The 17,357-nt window shown below is 41.4% G+C and overlaps 1 protein-coding gene across 2 annotated transcripts; it reads right to left on the bottom strand.

The window, feature by feature from the left end:
* Positions 1-207: 207 nt before the first annotated feature.
* On the bottom strand, positions 208-17,324 carry anln (anillin, actin binding protein). Of its 2 annotated transcripts, XM_053862693.1 has the most exons (24): positions 17,179-17,324; positions 16,076-16,214; positions 15,773-16,002; positions 15,637-15,694; positions 14,118-14,395; positions 12,548-12,878; positions 12,273-12,469; positions 12,076-12,189; positions 11,900-12,011; positions 10,405-10,718; positions 10,189-10,328; positions 9,989-10,121; positions 9,765-9,900; positions 8,422-8,607; positions 7,331-7,457; positions 7,058-7,106; positions 5,895-5,948; positions 5,615-5,647; positions 4,388-4,406; positions 3,795-3,907; positions 2,566-2,652; positions 2,381-2,488; positions 1,970-2,142; positions 208-1,042 (listed from the first exon to the last, which is right to left on the bottom strand). In XM_053862693.1, exons 1-24 carry the CDS (start codon positions 17,194-17,196, stop codon positions 928-930), a joined length of 3,264 nt encoding a protein of 1,087 aa, XP_053718668.1. In that variant the 5' UTR covers positions 17,197-17,324; the 3' UTR covers positions 208-927. The 2 variants fall into 2 exon arrangements, with proteins under 2 accessions (XP_053718668.1, XP_053718667.1); XM_053862692.1 differs by having other exon boundaries at positions 15,637-16,002.
* Positions 17,325-17,357: the final 33 nt, after the last annotated feature.

Genomic DNA, 17,357 nt, shown 5'->3' with positions numbered 1-17,357 from the left:
GATCAACCTTTAGCTTGTCTATTTGAGTGGGAAGGATAAAAAAAAATATATATATATATATATATATATATATATATATATATATATATATATATATGGGCTGTTGCTATATATTTTTTGCAACATAATTGTCCTTCTTAATAAATAACGATTTACCACTTTTGGGATTGCATCACATCACCAAACTTTTATTTTCTTTCAGTTCACATAAAAACAAAAAGCTGATTTTTTGGCTGAGAGCATTTAAATGGAATATTATAATATGCAGAATAAAAAGAAGCCAAACAAATTTCTACAAAGAAACTTGTTGAAGTAGCCCCACTGACATATTCATTCCATCTGCATCTACAATTTTCTTACACAGCCCCTCAACTCACTATCAATATATTTTCTATAACATCATTTGTAGACCAGGACATTGCAGCAAACACTGGTCAGCAATGGAATAATTGTTTTGGCCAGGAAAAAAAAAAAAAAAAAAAAAAAAAAAAAAGTAAAATGTCGCACTGGAGCTCACCGTGGACTGAGTAAACATGCGGATAATCACTGAGCAGACACGGTTTTAGAAAAATAAAAGCATAAATATGTGCAGGTGAATGACCGCAAAGAAAGTAAATTCAGATAGACTTCAAACAAAGTGTGATGTTACACTATGATAACTTAGCGGATTAATAAATGGTAAGTTAAAAGATACACAAACCATCATGTGGCTTTTCAAAAACTGCCATAAAGCCATGCAAGTTACAACAAACACACAAAATATATGCTCTAGCCTCCCGTCCAGACAAACGTTGAAATGCTGTAACATATGGCGTTTGTCTTTGAAGTACACTTGCAAATCCCGAGTTTGATTGGAACTCAGAAGAATGACACGCTGTATTGCACAGAATGGGATTTGGTCACCAACACGACGGCTGGTGGCAGGAACTACAGCGGCAATTGGCAGGAGTCCGGCTGCCACATTCTCAAATCCACCAGTATCTGGTTCAGTTTCTTCATCCACAAATTCCTCTCGTCCTTTGTGTCAGCACTCAGCCAGTTTCTGCAGAAAGAAACAGTGCTGCACCGTCACATTTCCTCTGGTGTAATTGTTAGGTTCAGACTGCTGCTTATCTGAGTACTGAAGCAGAAGTGGCTGAAGAAAAAGTAACAAGGTGAGTTTTTATTGCCACCATCTGTAAAGTGGAGCAGCGGGCAAAAATGACAGCAAGTGGGCTTGCATTGGTGAGTGAGGGTGGTCTGCCCTATCCAGGCCTCACCTCTGTTGACTTGCGTCATGCTGGAGACTTCGTACTTCGCACTTTTCGGTTGCGCTACTGTAGCCAGTGTATTTACAATGGCAACACCTTGGGCATTCAGTGTACACATAAAGAAACTAGTGGGTGAATAACTAGTCCAGTTCACATCCAGCAGCTGTAGGGGCCTGCAGTCAAGGAGGAGGTGGCAGGGAAATGTGTTGTTGGCACCATTTAACTCCCAAGCAAGAGGTGCCATGAGCCGTCCCTGCTACCTTTCACAAGACAAATATCATACAAGAAAAGGCCGGTAGGCATTATTAGCAGAAGTGCTGAATTTCGGAAATGTTTAATGAAATGTCAACTGCACTCTAATATCAGATCACGCCCAGGTCAGCATCACTATCACTGATGCAAAAGAATGATGCACCAAAGAGGAAATTACAACTTATTTGGTTGAATAACCAAGATTTTAAACATTTATAGAGGAACGGACTGAAATGTTTTCCTCAATAAACAAGTCTGAATGATCTGTCGGTAGTAGATGGACAGCCTTTAAAGCATTTGAGAATCCATACAGAATCTGCCCAAAATCTGGTAGAAATCCTGCAGCCACTGCTATGACTTAAAATAATTGCTTTGAAAGACGTTAAAAAAAACCTCATAAAAATAGCATAGTTTGACAGAAGGAAAATACTAAATGTGTTCCGTTTTCGGCAGCTTGTGGTACTTACTTTGTGACACACGTGGTGTTCTCACACTGACTGACCAGAGTTTCCTTGTCATCCTCTTTTTTTGGTCTAACTGTGATCAGCTCAAAAGTGTGTGGTCGGGCGCAGAATTCCCTCTTTGCTGGTTCCACGATCTTACTGGTGCAATTGGCCAGGTTGATACGGCCAATGGGATTCTGAGAATGAGACACACGAACTAACAGTTAGTACAGCAGGTCCAGGAAAGATGATGGCAGGATGTTTTTCCAGCGGTGGGGGGGTTGGGTGCTGACATGTGCTGACATTGCAGTCACATTTCAATAATGTTGACAAAAATGGCTGGTGTAAAGGCCCCCTGATCATTAGTCAGTGTTGCTGGATTACTCTGGTGACTCTCTCAAAACAAAGCAAAAACAGATTAAAGGTGTACTTTACCTTCCTCTTCTCATCATCAGGGTACGTCCAATAGGAAATGCAGTATCCTGACAACACACACCAGCGCCTGTGCCAGGCACCAAACCCACTGACGTCTTCAAACATCGTCTACAGAGGAACACATGCACAGTTAGTGGGAGGAACACCAAAAAGAGGAAGCCGATGATCTCGGGAAGAAAAGTCACCAGAAAGCCTCGCTCTTCAATTTTAGAGCCAACTTTACACTGCAGCTTGAGGGAGATACTGCCATCCAAAGGACACATGAATGGTACCTAGAAAAAAAAAAACCACGCCATTGATAAGTGGCCTCCTCCCCTCAAACATTTCATTGGTCAATGTTGTATTATTGCTTTTAAACTCTCATTTAAGATTGTTGCACTTCCACAGTGTTGAAATGACTTTTACACATGATAATGTAAACAAGGCCCAGACATGGCAGCTTTTTCAATGTAGGCGCACAATGACAATATAGCACATGACATTCTATTGTATTCTATTCTATATTTATTTTTTTCAAAATGCTATTCAGTTTGCATCAAGTGTATTTTTTTCTCTTTTGCCAATTTGATGAATATGACTTGCTCCTTGTTCTGCTGCTGGATGGACTTTTCAATGACAAATAAATATCTTGCGACGGTCACGTGGTTTCATGTCATTTCACAAGGTTTCGGGTATGTGCAAGTAGATTAAATAAGGTTACTGATCACAAATGAAATAAAGAGTCAGTGAATCAGTTCTATTACTTGAATGGGTCCATTTGTTCGGGGAAAGGTGGGCCCCAAGATCGAAAAGGTTAAGAAACCCTGGACTAAACAACACCATGACTGCTTTCATCTTCAGTAACAGGCAAGTGAAAACTCACCATACATTTTTTCTCCTATTCATAGTCAAGGATGGACTTGGTTAGCATTTCTTTAATGCTTCAATGAGCGCGAGCTCCATGCAGAGTGACTTTAACTCAGAGGGTTGATTGAACTGACCATTCTGAAAACTGAATCCAGCAACTAAGAGTTGGACAACGCATGCGCCTGGGTTTAACAGCAGGATTGGTAAAGCTGCTTCCAGAAAGCAGTGGTGCTTCACAAATGGCTCCTGGAATACCTTTTAAATGTATCAGTTAGAGTGAAGGGCTGCTGACCTATGAGAATAATGAGTGTATCATTGATACAATCACAGATTTATTTGAATGTAGAATGTTTGAGTTTTAACATTTTTTCTAACATCCAACGTTCAGACTACACAAACGCGGAGGTTTCCTTCACATCTTGATAAATATTTTCAATTCAATAAATAAATTCAATAAATATGAAACATGCAGTACGTGTCACGTCCCCCGCTACGGGTCAGCCCTCATAACTCCAAGGTGTTGGACTGGAAATCCCCACTACCGGACATCAAAATAAGACTGATGTACCTTGTCCAGAGGAAACTTGGTGATGCCAATGGAAGAGAGCGTTAGCTTATGAGAGCCAACCAAGACGAAGTTGCTGGTCCGAACAGCATGTGGCCCTCCTGGACTAGCCACAACTAGAAGGAACAATGTTGAAGTTCATTTAATAGGGTGTGCACAAGTGTTGGCACCAGAGATCAAAAGCAGGAGAGCCATGCCAATAGTTGGACCGATGTTGAGTGTGCTGGATGCCAGATCAAATGTCTAAACAGTGAGCGGGAGGTGACCTGACAGTGAGTGGTGGGATTTGAGCTGGACTACTAACACACAAACTGCAATGGTATAAAATGGGCTAAAACACGTAAACCATCTTTGTGGGTGTTTATGCTGGGGCCCAACTGTGGCATGGTCTCCCAAACTGATCTTGGTTTACGACTTACGAGAAAAAAAAAAAAAAAGTATCAATGTGCCACTATGTAAACACATGGCAGACCACAGCCCAAACGGTCTGCCAGATATCAAGAAAACTCAGCCAGACAGGGAATGACAATACGACAGTGTTCTAGTTCTTTTGGAAAGACCTCTATTCATGGAAAAACATGGTGCTTGTGATTTACCTGGCGTCGAGCCACTTTTCTGTAAGACAAAACAAAACAAAAAAAATCAAATTGCAGTTACAAGATAGGACCGATGTCTGGTTGTCACAAGACATGAGAGTTGCTGGGCCACGCATTTCTTTTAAAGGTGAACAATACATTGATGTGTGCACATGCCTTAAAAAAAATGAAAGCAAGACCTCCATTACTGACACATTTGAGTCAGGGTTACAAATGACTCGAAGTCCAGCAAAAATGAGGACTCTACCCACCAATCCCACAAAGCCTTTGATGGCAAGCCTATTCTAGCGCAACACAGTTTGCAGGCTATTTCAGACGTTAGTAGCTGTTTATATAACACTACAATTTATATCACTTTTAAAAATATATATATATATTGTACACATTCATAGTTATGTGCAGGATATAAAAAAAAAACGTTTAGGAAAATGGATATCGAATGTCATAAACAGAGCACTGTTGAGCCTTCGGTGGAATTTGAGTTACAATTGATAAATAATACAATACATTTCTAGATTGCTAATTCCAGATTATGGTCTTGCGAACATCTGTCTGCAGCGCGTTGCGTGTGTTGAGGCCACTTTGTCCTTTTGAAATAAAACCACTATCACCACTAAACACAACGATAAAATGTGCATTTGATGCATCTAAAATTGTCCCTAGAACTAACAAGTTTCTGACAGCACGAAAGCTGCTTACGACTGGCATGTCATGGCTTTAGGTTCCAAGTTAGCTACAAAACTCTTCTTATACAGTATATTGCAGAGGTTTGTTAATAAAATGATTGGATTATAATTAAGGATGCACCAATGGCATATGGTCCTGATACCGATAACCTGCTGTGAGATAACACTGGTCATGCCTCACAGTATTTTGGGGCATCCCGATATACAGTAATTGTATACAACAATAATTATTTTCAGCTAAAAAACCATTGAAGCACGGTCAACCACAGAATTCCAAACTATTTAATGTTTCGTCAGTAATGGTTCTAGATATCAAGGAAGTCATAATAGAAACAGTCCCTCTATGTTTCAGAAGCAATGTAACATAATGCAAAGAAATGCCACATAACTGTCAAATGCAATTAGAATGTATTAGAGGAGATTAAAATAAACATACTTAAAATAAAAATACTTGCACTATATGACAGTAACCCTAATAGCGCATTTGCAAACTGTACAATTTAAGGATTAAAGTTAAACAGTAAAAAAAAGTATGTCTTACCGTGATAGCAAGGAATCTTTTTGGTGTGATGGCCTGCAAAAACAGGGTACCATTATTCTCTCTATGGACAGAGGTGCACAATTGTCATACATTTCATAGCAGAGCATATCGCAGTCTGGACCCAACATCCAAAGGGTGCTGACACTACCAAATATACAACACACATCGGTGCAGTCACCAGCAATGTGTGTGGATGATACTGATCTCAGACCTGTCTGCACACCAATGAAGTACTACATTCAATTCCTCATTGAGTCTACTGAGATACGGATGGATTTACCTTTGACTTGTAGGGTTTTTTTTTCTTGTCGCTGAATACCTCACGCTTCTGTACCTGTCAAACAAAGACCATGATTAAGACTGACCTCTATATAACAGGTCTACAAAAACACTTGATCCCAACAGAATTTTGTGAGGCACTGAAAATCGCGGCACGGCACCCTTCTCATACAATATTTCGGAATATGGCCGATATAACACAGATGCATTTGCATTATTATTTATTTTAGCGTGCCCTAATATTTTGTGCGTATATAATTTTTTTTTACAGCATTACGTGTATTTTGTTAAATTATGCCACTGTGGGACAGTTTTATGTGTTTTTATGCGCTACTGTAGCCTGGGTACATCTTTAACATATTACTGTTGCTGCTGTGAAATTTCCCCACTGTGGGACTACTACAAGACGAGGTATTTGCTAGACGTGTATGCACAGAATGTTGGAAGCTATGGATCAATAAATAACACATATAACATGCTTGCATTTACACAGCATGAGTGGAAATATGAACCCTTTGTTTAGAATGATGAAGCATGCCACTGTCTGCAGCAGTTAACACAGAGCTACCAGCTTATATGAACCTTTCAGTGGGGAATGCTGGTGTCATTTGTAGTGTTGTCTCGAAATGCGTGCGTGCGAGGGAGGGATAAGCAGCATTTGAGTGAGTCTCACGCCGACAGTGTGAGAGTTGGCAACCCTGCTCACAATAGCTTTGTAATAGCATTAGCCCCGTAGGATTCTGCTGCAGAGGGCTGTTTAAATACCGCATTGATGAAGGTTGTTGAGCAGCCTCCGTCTTGGCTCCTGTCGCTAGTACACTGCGGTGAGGACATCAAACGGATGGCCATGGTCAATGTATTCCACTGTCATATAGTCTTTATGTGAACAAGCATTTTTTTTTTTTAATCTGTGGACCATGTGCATGGCGAGTGGCCTGTACTGATCTCAGATCAATAGTGATCTGTTGCACCTCCATCTACCACCAGTATGCAGCAGGAATGACTCAGCCAGAAACATAGACTGCAATTGAATATTTCTGTTAAACAATACATCAAATGATGATGTTTCAAATAGGTTTTGGTTTGGCAACCCCATAGCTAGTTGTGCGCAAACCAACTGGAGTATCCAAAGGCCACTCAATCTATGTGTTGAATGATACTCACCAGACTGTAGACCTCAACATTTATGGCAAAATCACTTGTGACATCTGATCTGAAATTAAATAAATATTGAAGGATAAAATGCATGCATGACTCAGTTTTCTGAAAACTCTACGATAACTGGATATACACTGCTAGACGTGATCATTTGCAAACCATTCCCAATTCTTATAATACAAGCACACATTTTATTTACTAAAATTCATTTTTGGCCACTGAATAATGTCTTACAGCTATGACAGCAACAACATGGTGAGTGTAAAGACTTAGACTTACATGGTGAACTTGGTTGGGAAAGTCAAAGTGTCCCCACTAAGTCCCCGATGGGTGCTTGCAAGTGGAGTGGCCACAGTGTTCTCTGGTCCAGCACGAATCATGATAAAGAACGAATATTTGGTGGCTTCTGCAAGAAATACATGTTACGGTTAACACGGAATGTTTTGTTACACACAGTGGAGCAGGAAACACTAAACAAAACAAACAAAAATAAATGTCCGATGAATACATCTATGAGACAGTATGAAGCATTGAGTATGCTCTTAATAGAGAACTCACTTCTTGACGTCAACTAAAGAGACCGGCTCCTCTAATTTGTCTCGAGGATGTCATGCCTCTAAGAAGAGAAAAAGACCAAGATACTGCAAGAACACCTGCTGTTGACATCATAATCTGCCTCTGAGTGACAATTGAAAGCCTCACAATCAAATCATTGGTGCTGCAATGAAAACAAACCAGTTGGAGATAATTACTACCATTAAAAATGTAAATACTACAAAGTAGAGATGTCCTGATACCACTTTGTACTGATGTTTGAGTACTTGCCCAAAATGAGCACTTAATATTTCCACAACAATTTTAAACAACAATTTCCAGCACATGTTCCCTGAACACACTGTCAGCTTTCACTTTGAGGTTTTCAGGTTTAGCTTTGGCAATCTTTGCATTTGCTGTAATCCTGTAATGCCCAGGTTACCAGAAGTCTGCCAACCTGCTGCTGCTGCATCAACCACGTACACTCAATCACCCGAGGGCGGTTTCACCAAAGTTACCGCACTATATGCAAGAGAACGCTTGACCAGCAAGACGATACTATCAAGTGAGATCATCTCTCACCAGCGATTGCTTGGTGCCGTGCCACTGGTTAAGAAACAATATTGTATTGTGTTATATTTACTACACAGCAACCCAGACAACCACAACAACTGGCAACACAGCTTCCTTCTACCTCCCAATAACACACTGACATAATAGACACAATGACATTTCATTTGGCCAACTAATAATTCTATTAAATGAGAGAAAAAGAGGAGCAGGCTTTCAAGGGAAATACAGAATGCTTAAGAAGAGAGCAGTTCAGTTGTTCAGACCTGGCTTGTTAGCCATGGAGCAGACAAAGTCAGCTTTGAGAGGAAGGCGCAGCTCCTGCAAGGTGATGGAGCCCATGGATGCTGCAATGCCAGTGTCTCCTGGGGCTGGGCTTATCTTCTTCTGGTTTGACGGACCCTCCACTTTCAGGCGGTCCAGTTCTTTCTTCAGAGCCACCCTCCTCTCAGCTGCAGACACAAAACTATCACTTAGCTTTGTAAAAAGACGAGACAGAATAGTTTAATATATACTAAATGAATTGAGTTAGGGAGGTGTGTTTCGATTAGATTTGGAAAGAACAGCAGGATTTCTTCAGGCCCCAGGAATGCGCAACATTGTATTCATCAGGGCTGGAGAAAAACCTTGTTTCAAAGGTCCGCTCAGGGCTTTCATCCGCAGCATGCGACTAGCAGCTAGAGGTAGACCTTGGGGGGCAGTCGAAACCCCCAGAGCACATCACCAGCACAACAGTCAGGCCAGACATGATCTTAACATCCAAGAGTTCAAGGTAAGTGGTGCAACTGGAAATAACAGTAGCCTGGAAGACCGGCTCGAGGTAGCCCATGAGCAGAAGACACCCAAGTATCCGGAGGTGGCAGGACCCTGCAGGCTGAATGGTTGGAAGACCTGCTTTGTGTCAATCGACGTTGGCTGGGAAGAACCTGCACCCCAACACTTGGTGTTGCTTGGGACAAGCATCAACACCCTAGTCACTCGCTAATCACGTTCACTGCATGGCTCTTGTGGTCTACCAACTTAGCTTTGGCGATGGACAGATAGACAGCGATCGACATAATGGGCACACCGGCCTTAGACCTTTGAAACGGCTCCATTTGTAACAATGTATGCCTTCAAAATAACTTGTGTCATGAGTCAGTGTCATACAAGTCACATAAAAGTGAAGGGAATTGAAAACATCCCTTGGGAAAAAATGTGAAGTTTCCTGCTCAGTCTTTCATACGCTATATTAATATCAGGGTTCTCCCCAGTCATATAGCAACCTAGCCAAAATGTGGTGAAATATGTCTCCAATGTTAGCGCTTCATACAGTCAGTACTCCACCTTTTAAACTAGGATCTTAAAGAGGACCGTGAAGGATGTACAATGCCCCTATGCTGGGAAAAAATCCTGGGAAGAACCCACAGTAACCTGTGAATTCACTTAATACATCTGAAGTGACTGACTGGATTATAAAAATAGCACCATCTTACAGGGGAGGAGTGGTATTCTTTTAGTTAAATCACCAAAATGAACTATACACTGTTGCAACACCAAAGGTGTTCTAGTAGAGATATTGCCAAAAAACAAAAGAGTAAAATGAAGCTAAAAGTTCAGTTGCACTTACTTGCTACTAGCAGCACCCTCTCAGCTTCAGCTTCTACCTGTGAGCCTTTGCCATGTTCTTCATCGGTGCAGCAGTTCAGCGCTTGGCTTGCCTGGTGAATAATGGTCTGCTGTAGGTTTATTTCATTTGTCAAGAGCTACAGAGAGAGAGAAAAAAACGTTTTATAAAAGTTTTATAACAGACAAGTAGAAATAATGATCAACATTATTAAATCACATCTTGACCTTTATTTTCTGTTTGATGCAAAAGCCAGAAGTGGCTTTGAGCTCCTCTGCTCTCAGGGAAAACTCCTCCTTCTTCTGGGACACGGGTGGACGCTCCGTCTCTTTCATTCGAATGGACCGATATGCATCAATGCTAGCAAACAAACCACGTAGATATTAGTTCGTGATATTTCTCAACAGAGATTCAAATTGATAGGAACCTGTATGGCAGTTCATCAGCCACAACATTGCTGCTGTCAGAGGAGTGTGACAACAGCTCACTGGCCAACTGCGACTTGTCTTTCAATACAAAGTCTGGAGTCATAGTTTTCACAATGAAGGAGCTTGTCGGAGTGGATGTCTAGAGATAAACATGAAGAAACATTAGGACTGGACATGGGCAAGTCAAGGACATGAGAGTGAGTACTGGGCCCTACCGTCATCCTGCCCTCGGGACTTCTGACTACAGCAGCAACAGTTTCCGCGAGCGGAGCCAAGAGAGACATGGAGGAGATATTTAAAGGCTCTTCCTCATCTTCATCTGTGTCCTGGTTTTCGCTCTGCTCCAGCGCCACATTGAATATCTCACTGATGACTGCCGAGTTGATGGACTGATCAACATTCATTTCAATCTCTCTGACCACATCCTCAACTTCATCATGATGATCCCCATCATGTCCTCGCTTGAGTCCAGCCACAGCTGGCTTGGGACTGGACTTCATTACTGGAGGAGACAGAGCCAGGCCACCACCTACAGAAAGAACACATTTCAACAATTTTCATAGACATATCTCAGCAGTCTTGCATTGGTGTCCTACTACAGTAGTGACAATGTCATAGGAAACGCAGATGTGATCCAATAGATAACCAAATGGATAGTATGTTTGTGTGTAATCTCATGGCAGCAACTAATAATAGAGTGTTCACTGACATGATTGTAGTGTAAAATATTTGACTTTAGTTGTTACAAATCAAGGCAAGAAAACCTCTACTCCAATGTGATTACAACCGTGCACGTAAATGTTGGTGGATGTGGTGCCGTTGTTGGAAAGGTATGTTTCCAAATTGTTTGATGTTGTATACTGTGAAATGTTTCTATATTTTGGACATTTTGTCCCTCATTTCAGGTATTGGTAGCTCACACATGCGCACAGAGGAGAGCAATGATATCATGAGGCAGCAACGCATTAAGCTGTCGGTCAGTAATTTAATAGTCGACTGGTCATTGCAGCCCTAGTGTAATTCTTTTGGGTATCTATTCTACACACCAATACCATAGCAATTAGATGCCTTTCCAAAAGGATTACGGTATTTGGCCATCTTGTGTAATGCCATCTACAATCATCATATACAATGTGGATTATTTTTATTCTTAAAGCCTATGCCTCCGTATAAATCAATGTTAAAACAAAATCGCCAATAACAATAATCCCAAAAAATGCAGGCGGCAGTTTTTATTTTATTTTATATATATTATTTATATTAGATCTGCAAACAATTTATTCCGAGTAGGGATGGTCTGATCAGGATTTTTGCTGCCGATACCGATCACGAATAGATATCAAATATCCAAATACAGGGTTTCAGCTAGGATTTTGAAACAGGCGTCCAAAGCCTTGTCCCCTCGTAATGCTATTCTATCTCTCTCTCTCTCGGGACAGGGTGCTTCCACACCACAACTCGCGAAAGGTGGATAACTGCGAGATTACACCGATAAACAAATATTGCAGCCGCGATGGCCAAGCTACGGCCGCAAAAGGGTCGAGAATCCTATTATGCAAAATTACAGAGCAGAAGCATCGAGTTCATGAAAACCAGTGTGATGACACAATGAGGAGGGCATTATACAGGCACTAATGATCATGAATTTAGCGTGTCCTGCTGAGAATGCAGGATGCCAGTATGAAACAAACTTGTATTTAGAAGTCATACCTTGAGCAGTCTGACTTCTTGTCTTCTCCTTGCTGATAGGAGTCGCCATGTACTCATTCTTTGGATCACTCAATGCAGTGTTGGGCTCCAACACGGGTAGTGGCAGCTCATCCTGAAAAATGGATTACGATAAGTATTCATCGTTTTCCACGTAAGAAAAGAAGAGAGGCACACACCTTGTTGTCCTTGACCTTCCTGGTGCAATCAGTTTTGTCTTTTTCCCCCCAAGCACTGTTGTTGCACCCCTTTTGGAAGCGACTCCGGATCTGAGCAAGTTCAGACTCCCGCTGCTGTAAACAGGAAAGTTTAACTCTCTGGTTATTGGGGTTCGACTGTTACTATTAAGACTAGACATAGATAACCATCCACCTACCATCTTTTGCTGCTGGGTCAGGTCAGCTGTGTGAGTCTGCGTTCCTTGAATAGCTTTTAGTCGGTCCTGGACCAGTCGAGAGTTTGGTGCAGCAGAAGGAGTCGAAGATTTGGCCTGAAGGGCTCCTGCAGCTGAAGAACTTTGGGATACATGCTCTACATAGCACTCTCCAAAGCGCTCAAGAACCGACTTCACAACTGTCAGGGGCAAAACAGGCACAAGGAGAGGAGACATTAAAAAATGTGAATTTGGTTGCAGAGACGGACTTAACTCACCTGGAGATTTGACAGGGGCATCCAGCATCACAGACTTTTGAGCAGATGTAGCTCTTTTGCATATTTCTGATGTCAAAGTGGGACTGTTCATTGGAACATTCGAAGAAACCACCTTTGCCATGGGGCTCTTCCGGAGGTGAGTCGACAATGAGGGACCAGGAGAACACACAGCAGTTTGAAGCTTGGTCTTGGGCGGAGTAGAAACACAAGCCGTCCTGTGATCGGTGTTCTTCTGTGGACTCGGTAAAGCCTCATGTGATGTTCCCAAAGTATCGCAGGTTTGTTGAGGTCTTGGAAGGGTCACTTTGTTTGACTTTGCTGCTGAGTCAACCTGAATACAATTGATCAGGGGGCTTAATATAGTTTAGATCACAACTAGATCTGATCATGAACCAATGCTCTCACGACACAACCTAAAGAGAGTGGCAGAGTGCCAGTGAAAAAAAATTAAATACAATTTGAATGGTTTGGTTGGGTGGATGAGTGCGGGCTTGTTTATATGTGGGGACCAATTCTTGACCAAACACTAACCTCGTGGGGACTATATGTCTTTGTGGGGACCTTTTGCCGGTCCCCACAGGTCCAAACCTTAATTTGAGGATGAAGACTTCAAAATAACGAGATGATTATAATCGGGTTTCAGTTGAACCAGTCCTGGTTAAGGTTAGCCATTTGCAGGGTAAGTGCTGGGGTAAAACTGACTTTATTAAAGCAAGTCATTTAATGTGCCATAAAACAGTTATTTTTCAGAATTTCTTGTTTTCTTGACTGAAGTACAAGCGCAGCTGACAATCCTGTCCCGAATTTCAAACACATTCATTTGGACATATAACCTACACTATTTAACTAGTAACCTTTTGGTTAATGATGTGCATTTCGTCAATATCTTTACTTGGCTTGTGATGGCTGCTTCAATGTTTTGGGGCCATATTTTTACAGTACAAAGTTTCAGAAAGTGAAACACGTAAGACTAACAATTGTCAACAATTGCATATCCTACTTCTTGTCAAGTTCAGTGAATTAACTTTGCTGTAGCAAGACAGGTGACACATGAGAAGGTGAAAAAAGAACATATTGCATTATTTATCCTAAACTATGTGCAAACATACAATAAGATAAATCAATTATCTTCTATAATATAGTGATTTATATTGAAGTAGTAGTCTCAGTATGCCTGCAGGTGTCAGTGTTTAAGAACCTAAAACAGGCAAAGCTTCTGATAGGCAATAATTCCATGATGCTGTCTCAATTTTACAGCCACACCACATAAGCCTTATTCCAACTGTATTGCCATATGCTGCAGTTTCTTTTCAGAGAAAAAAATCATGGAATCAAAGAAGTTTAGAAATAACTTAAAAATACTGCTCAAATTCACCTTTAAAAAGTTAATTTCACTTCCTTGGTTTAGGATTCAGAAATGCTACCGTGATGAAGGTGTTGATGTGCAGTCTACAGACTGGTAAAAGGCTAGCTTGTGCACAAGTTTAAGATTACTAATCACGATGACAACACCGTTCATTTTTACATTCTGAACCAAAATCCACAAATATTATGCAACACAATTGCACACCTTATTAGTTGATTTGTGGTCGGTGGTTGCTGCTGGTTTTGAACGAGGGCCTGCGTTGTTGATACTGCAGGAGCTGGTCGCAGAATTGCCTTTTGCGTTCTCCCTGGGAGTGTTTGCATGGCTTAAATCATCCTCCCAGGATCCAATGGTGGCTGCAAGGTTTGCCAGCCTGCCTCTCCTCCCCACCGGCACATTAGTGGCAGGTGGAGCTGGTGGGACATCAGGCTGTCTCTTCAAAAGCGACAGAGGAGCGTCATCTGGAACCTCATCTGGGTCGTCTAGAACAAAATCACCATGCATCAGGAAAAGTATGCTTTCAGCAATTGCAACACATTTAAACTGTAATCAAACGTCTTCAGACCCCTGACTTTGTTTCAAATGCGTGTATGACCAAATACATACAAGAGCACATTATCTGACAGTCAATATATGTGGTCCTGGCCTCTCAACCACTGGGTTCCATTCTTGAAAGAATCTGTTAGGTTGGGTTGCTGTAGTAAAGGAATGTCAGAATGAGGAAAGTATTATTGCCCACTCTGATGTTGAGAACATTTCCTATACTTAACATTTGGAGCTGATACAAAATGCGTTATTAATTTGCCATTAATCTCGAGTCAACCTAGCTCTACTGCAATTGAAGATAAAAATAAATTTATTGACAGTCCTAGTAAGAAGCACTTGGCACCTCAGGCATGAGGTACATTTACCTGTGTATTAACTAAGGTGAACTGAAAAAGTGGGACTTCTAAACAGTGTCTGCACTCCATTCACTCTGTGCAGAAGCCGTTGCAATATACAAATCTAAAACTATACAATTTTCCACTCCCCATTTACTTCAGAATTTGAGATTTCAAAATACACCCCGTGTTTTTCACGAGGCTTGTCCTATTGCTTGCTTGATGCAGTATTCCTCTAAAGTTGTTGTCTTTTACTGTGGGCATAAAACTAGTTGTAACGGCACCATCATCAAACAAAACAAGCACTGAACATCTCATCTACCGACGGTGGCTGAGAAGTGGAAAACACATTTACAAACTTTTGAAAGAAATTCACAAACTCTTGGAACAAATATACAAATAGCAAAACACTTCCACAACATTCCAAGCAAATTTACAAACTTCTTTAGCAAACTGAGGCCTGAGTTTATAAGTTCAATTGGAAAATAAAAGTTGTTTCAGAGTTGTAAATTTTCCCTAAGTATTGAATGGAGAACGAGGGGACCAAATTACGGACGTGACCCGGAAGTGGTTGCTGGAATGTTCTGCTTATAGCAATCCCGCGATTGGCGCGGATCACCACTGGGAGTCGATTAAATCAAGAAAGACGTTCAAATTTATGAACTCTGAAAACACATTTACGAACTTTGTTAATTTTTTTGAAATGTTATAAATGTGTTTCACTATTGGTAAATTAGTTCCAAGAGTTTGCAAATACGTTTTGCACCTCTCAGCCACACTACTACCCAGAGCATTAATAAATATACGATTCATTTTTAGGTGTGAGAGTAAAAGACCCTCACCAATGCCGTCCCAACACTTCCTCTGCTCTGCTAACCGCTGCAGACGAGATTTCATGCACTGCACAGATGAGGCGGAATTTCCCTTAAGTTCCTCAGCGGCTGGTGGATCAACCGTTACAGGATTGGCAAATCCCACATTGCTGGTACTCAAATGATCTGGAGCAGCAGTGGCTGCCATCGTCTTGGGTTGAACGCTGACGCTGGGTTGAGTGTTCTCCGCCTGGTAGGTGGCAGGATCTGGCTGTAATGGATGATAACTCGGCACAGCGGGAGGAGGCTCCAGGTTCTCTTCACCACAAGCAGGCTGAACATTTTCCCCTGAACACTTCCTCTTAGATGGAGAGGGCTTGGACGACATCTGTGAAGCTGGATATGAAGTGGGGAGTCATTAAACAGACTTGATAGCACTGGTAAAACTGTGTAGGGAAAAAGCAAAAACCTTTATCAGCTGGTTCTTTCAGCCCACTGTTGGTGTCCGTCAGCGGTTCTCTGACTCGTTTGCCCATCTGTCTGTTTGATGCATCTGCCATCTTCTTCTGCAGATTCTCCCGGCGTGCCCTTGTGCGCTCCAAAAGTTTCTGATGTTGCCAAAACAAGTCATACTCATTTAATGACTTTGAAGAAAATAGCAAGGTGAAATACATAATGCGCAAATAAATGAGTGTTTACATTCGATTATGTTTCAGAGTATACTTATAATTGCATTTGAGTAGAAGGACACACAGACATTATTCATCGAATTCTGAAAAAGGAGAAATGGCCAGAGCATAGCATTCTATTGCCTTTTCAGGGCATCTAACGCCACGTCCTTGGCTCCAAACCAAGAAAGTCTGAGTCAGACCTTCTACTGTGTAAGCCAATTGTGCAGGCAGAAACACATTCCTGCCCCTCCTGCATTCGTCACTTTCCCCGAGGCAGTAAAGAAAAAGTTAGTTCGCAAGTAAGTGTTTCTTTCAGCAAGAGCACCTCCATGATGCATTCACAAAGAATCACACAAACACGGTGTAGCAAGAACTGAAATTGAAGAAGCACACATCCTGACATTAGGGCAGTAGAAAGGTCGCCTGAGAACATAACATTTAGGCCATAAAGTATACGAGTACTTTGTAAAGACCTACAATGTTTCCACGCGTCAAACGGCGTCAAGAGAAAGAACCATTGTGAAGTCAATAAATAACCACACCTTCTGGATTTGCAGAGCAAAATCTAATGTTGGTGGCAAAAAGGTAATGACTGGACTAATTTTGACAGGATATCATGGCGGTTTAGAAGATGACATCAGTCGACATGAATGGACCATGTGATGGACTGTCTGCCTAAACTTCGTTAGTGGTACTCCTGACAATGACATCGAGAAAAAAAAAATCTATTATAGGGATAAAGTTTTATTATTTCAAGTTCGTTAATCGCAAGAGGAGTTAGATATAATTTGGATGTAAATCCACGCGTAAGAAGTATGAAACACGGGAGTCGTCACGAATTTGCGTGTGATCACGACGGCGATTAGACCACAAGATAAAACATTGAAAAGAAACAGCTTACCGCAGTAAACGGATCCATTATGGATATATCCAAATGGCTGGGCAAAACTGTACAAACGGGAACTTTGCACACTCTTCAAGTAGGAAGAGATGGTGCCGTTGTGTCCAGGTTTCTCTGCTCTCTGCTGAAAAACACGGCTGTTGAAATTTGAATTTTTAGCGCTTTGTTTACTGCGCAGT

The sequence above is a fragment of the Synchiropus splendidus genome, chromosome 4, assembly GCF_027744825.2.
Source record: "Synchiropus splendidus isolate RoL2022-P1 chromosome 4, RoL_Sspl_1.0, whole genome shotgun sequence".
Taxonomy (NCBI): domain Eukaryota; kingdom Metazoa; phylum Chordata; class Actinopteri; order Syngnathiformes; family Callionymidae; genus Synchiropus; species Synchiropus splendidus.
Note: the sequence above shows the minus strand (reverse complement) of the source record. Positions and strands in the feature narration are given on the sequence as shown.

Bases quoted from the DNA above. Each gene is read 5' to 3' on its own strand.
- anln (XM_053862692.1), bottom strand. The intron at 10,122-10,188 runs GTTCCTATCAAT...TTTGTTTGCTAG, and splicing joins GCTGATGAACTGCCATACAG to CATTGATGCATATCGGTCCA. The intron at 2,143-2,380 runs GTAAAGTACACC...TCTCATTCTCAG, and splicing joins CTGATGATGAGAAGAGGAAG to AATCCCATTGGCCGTATCAA.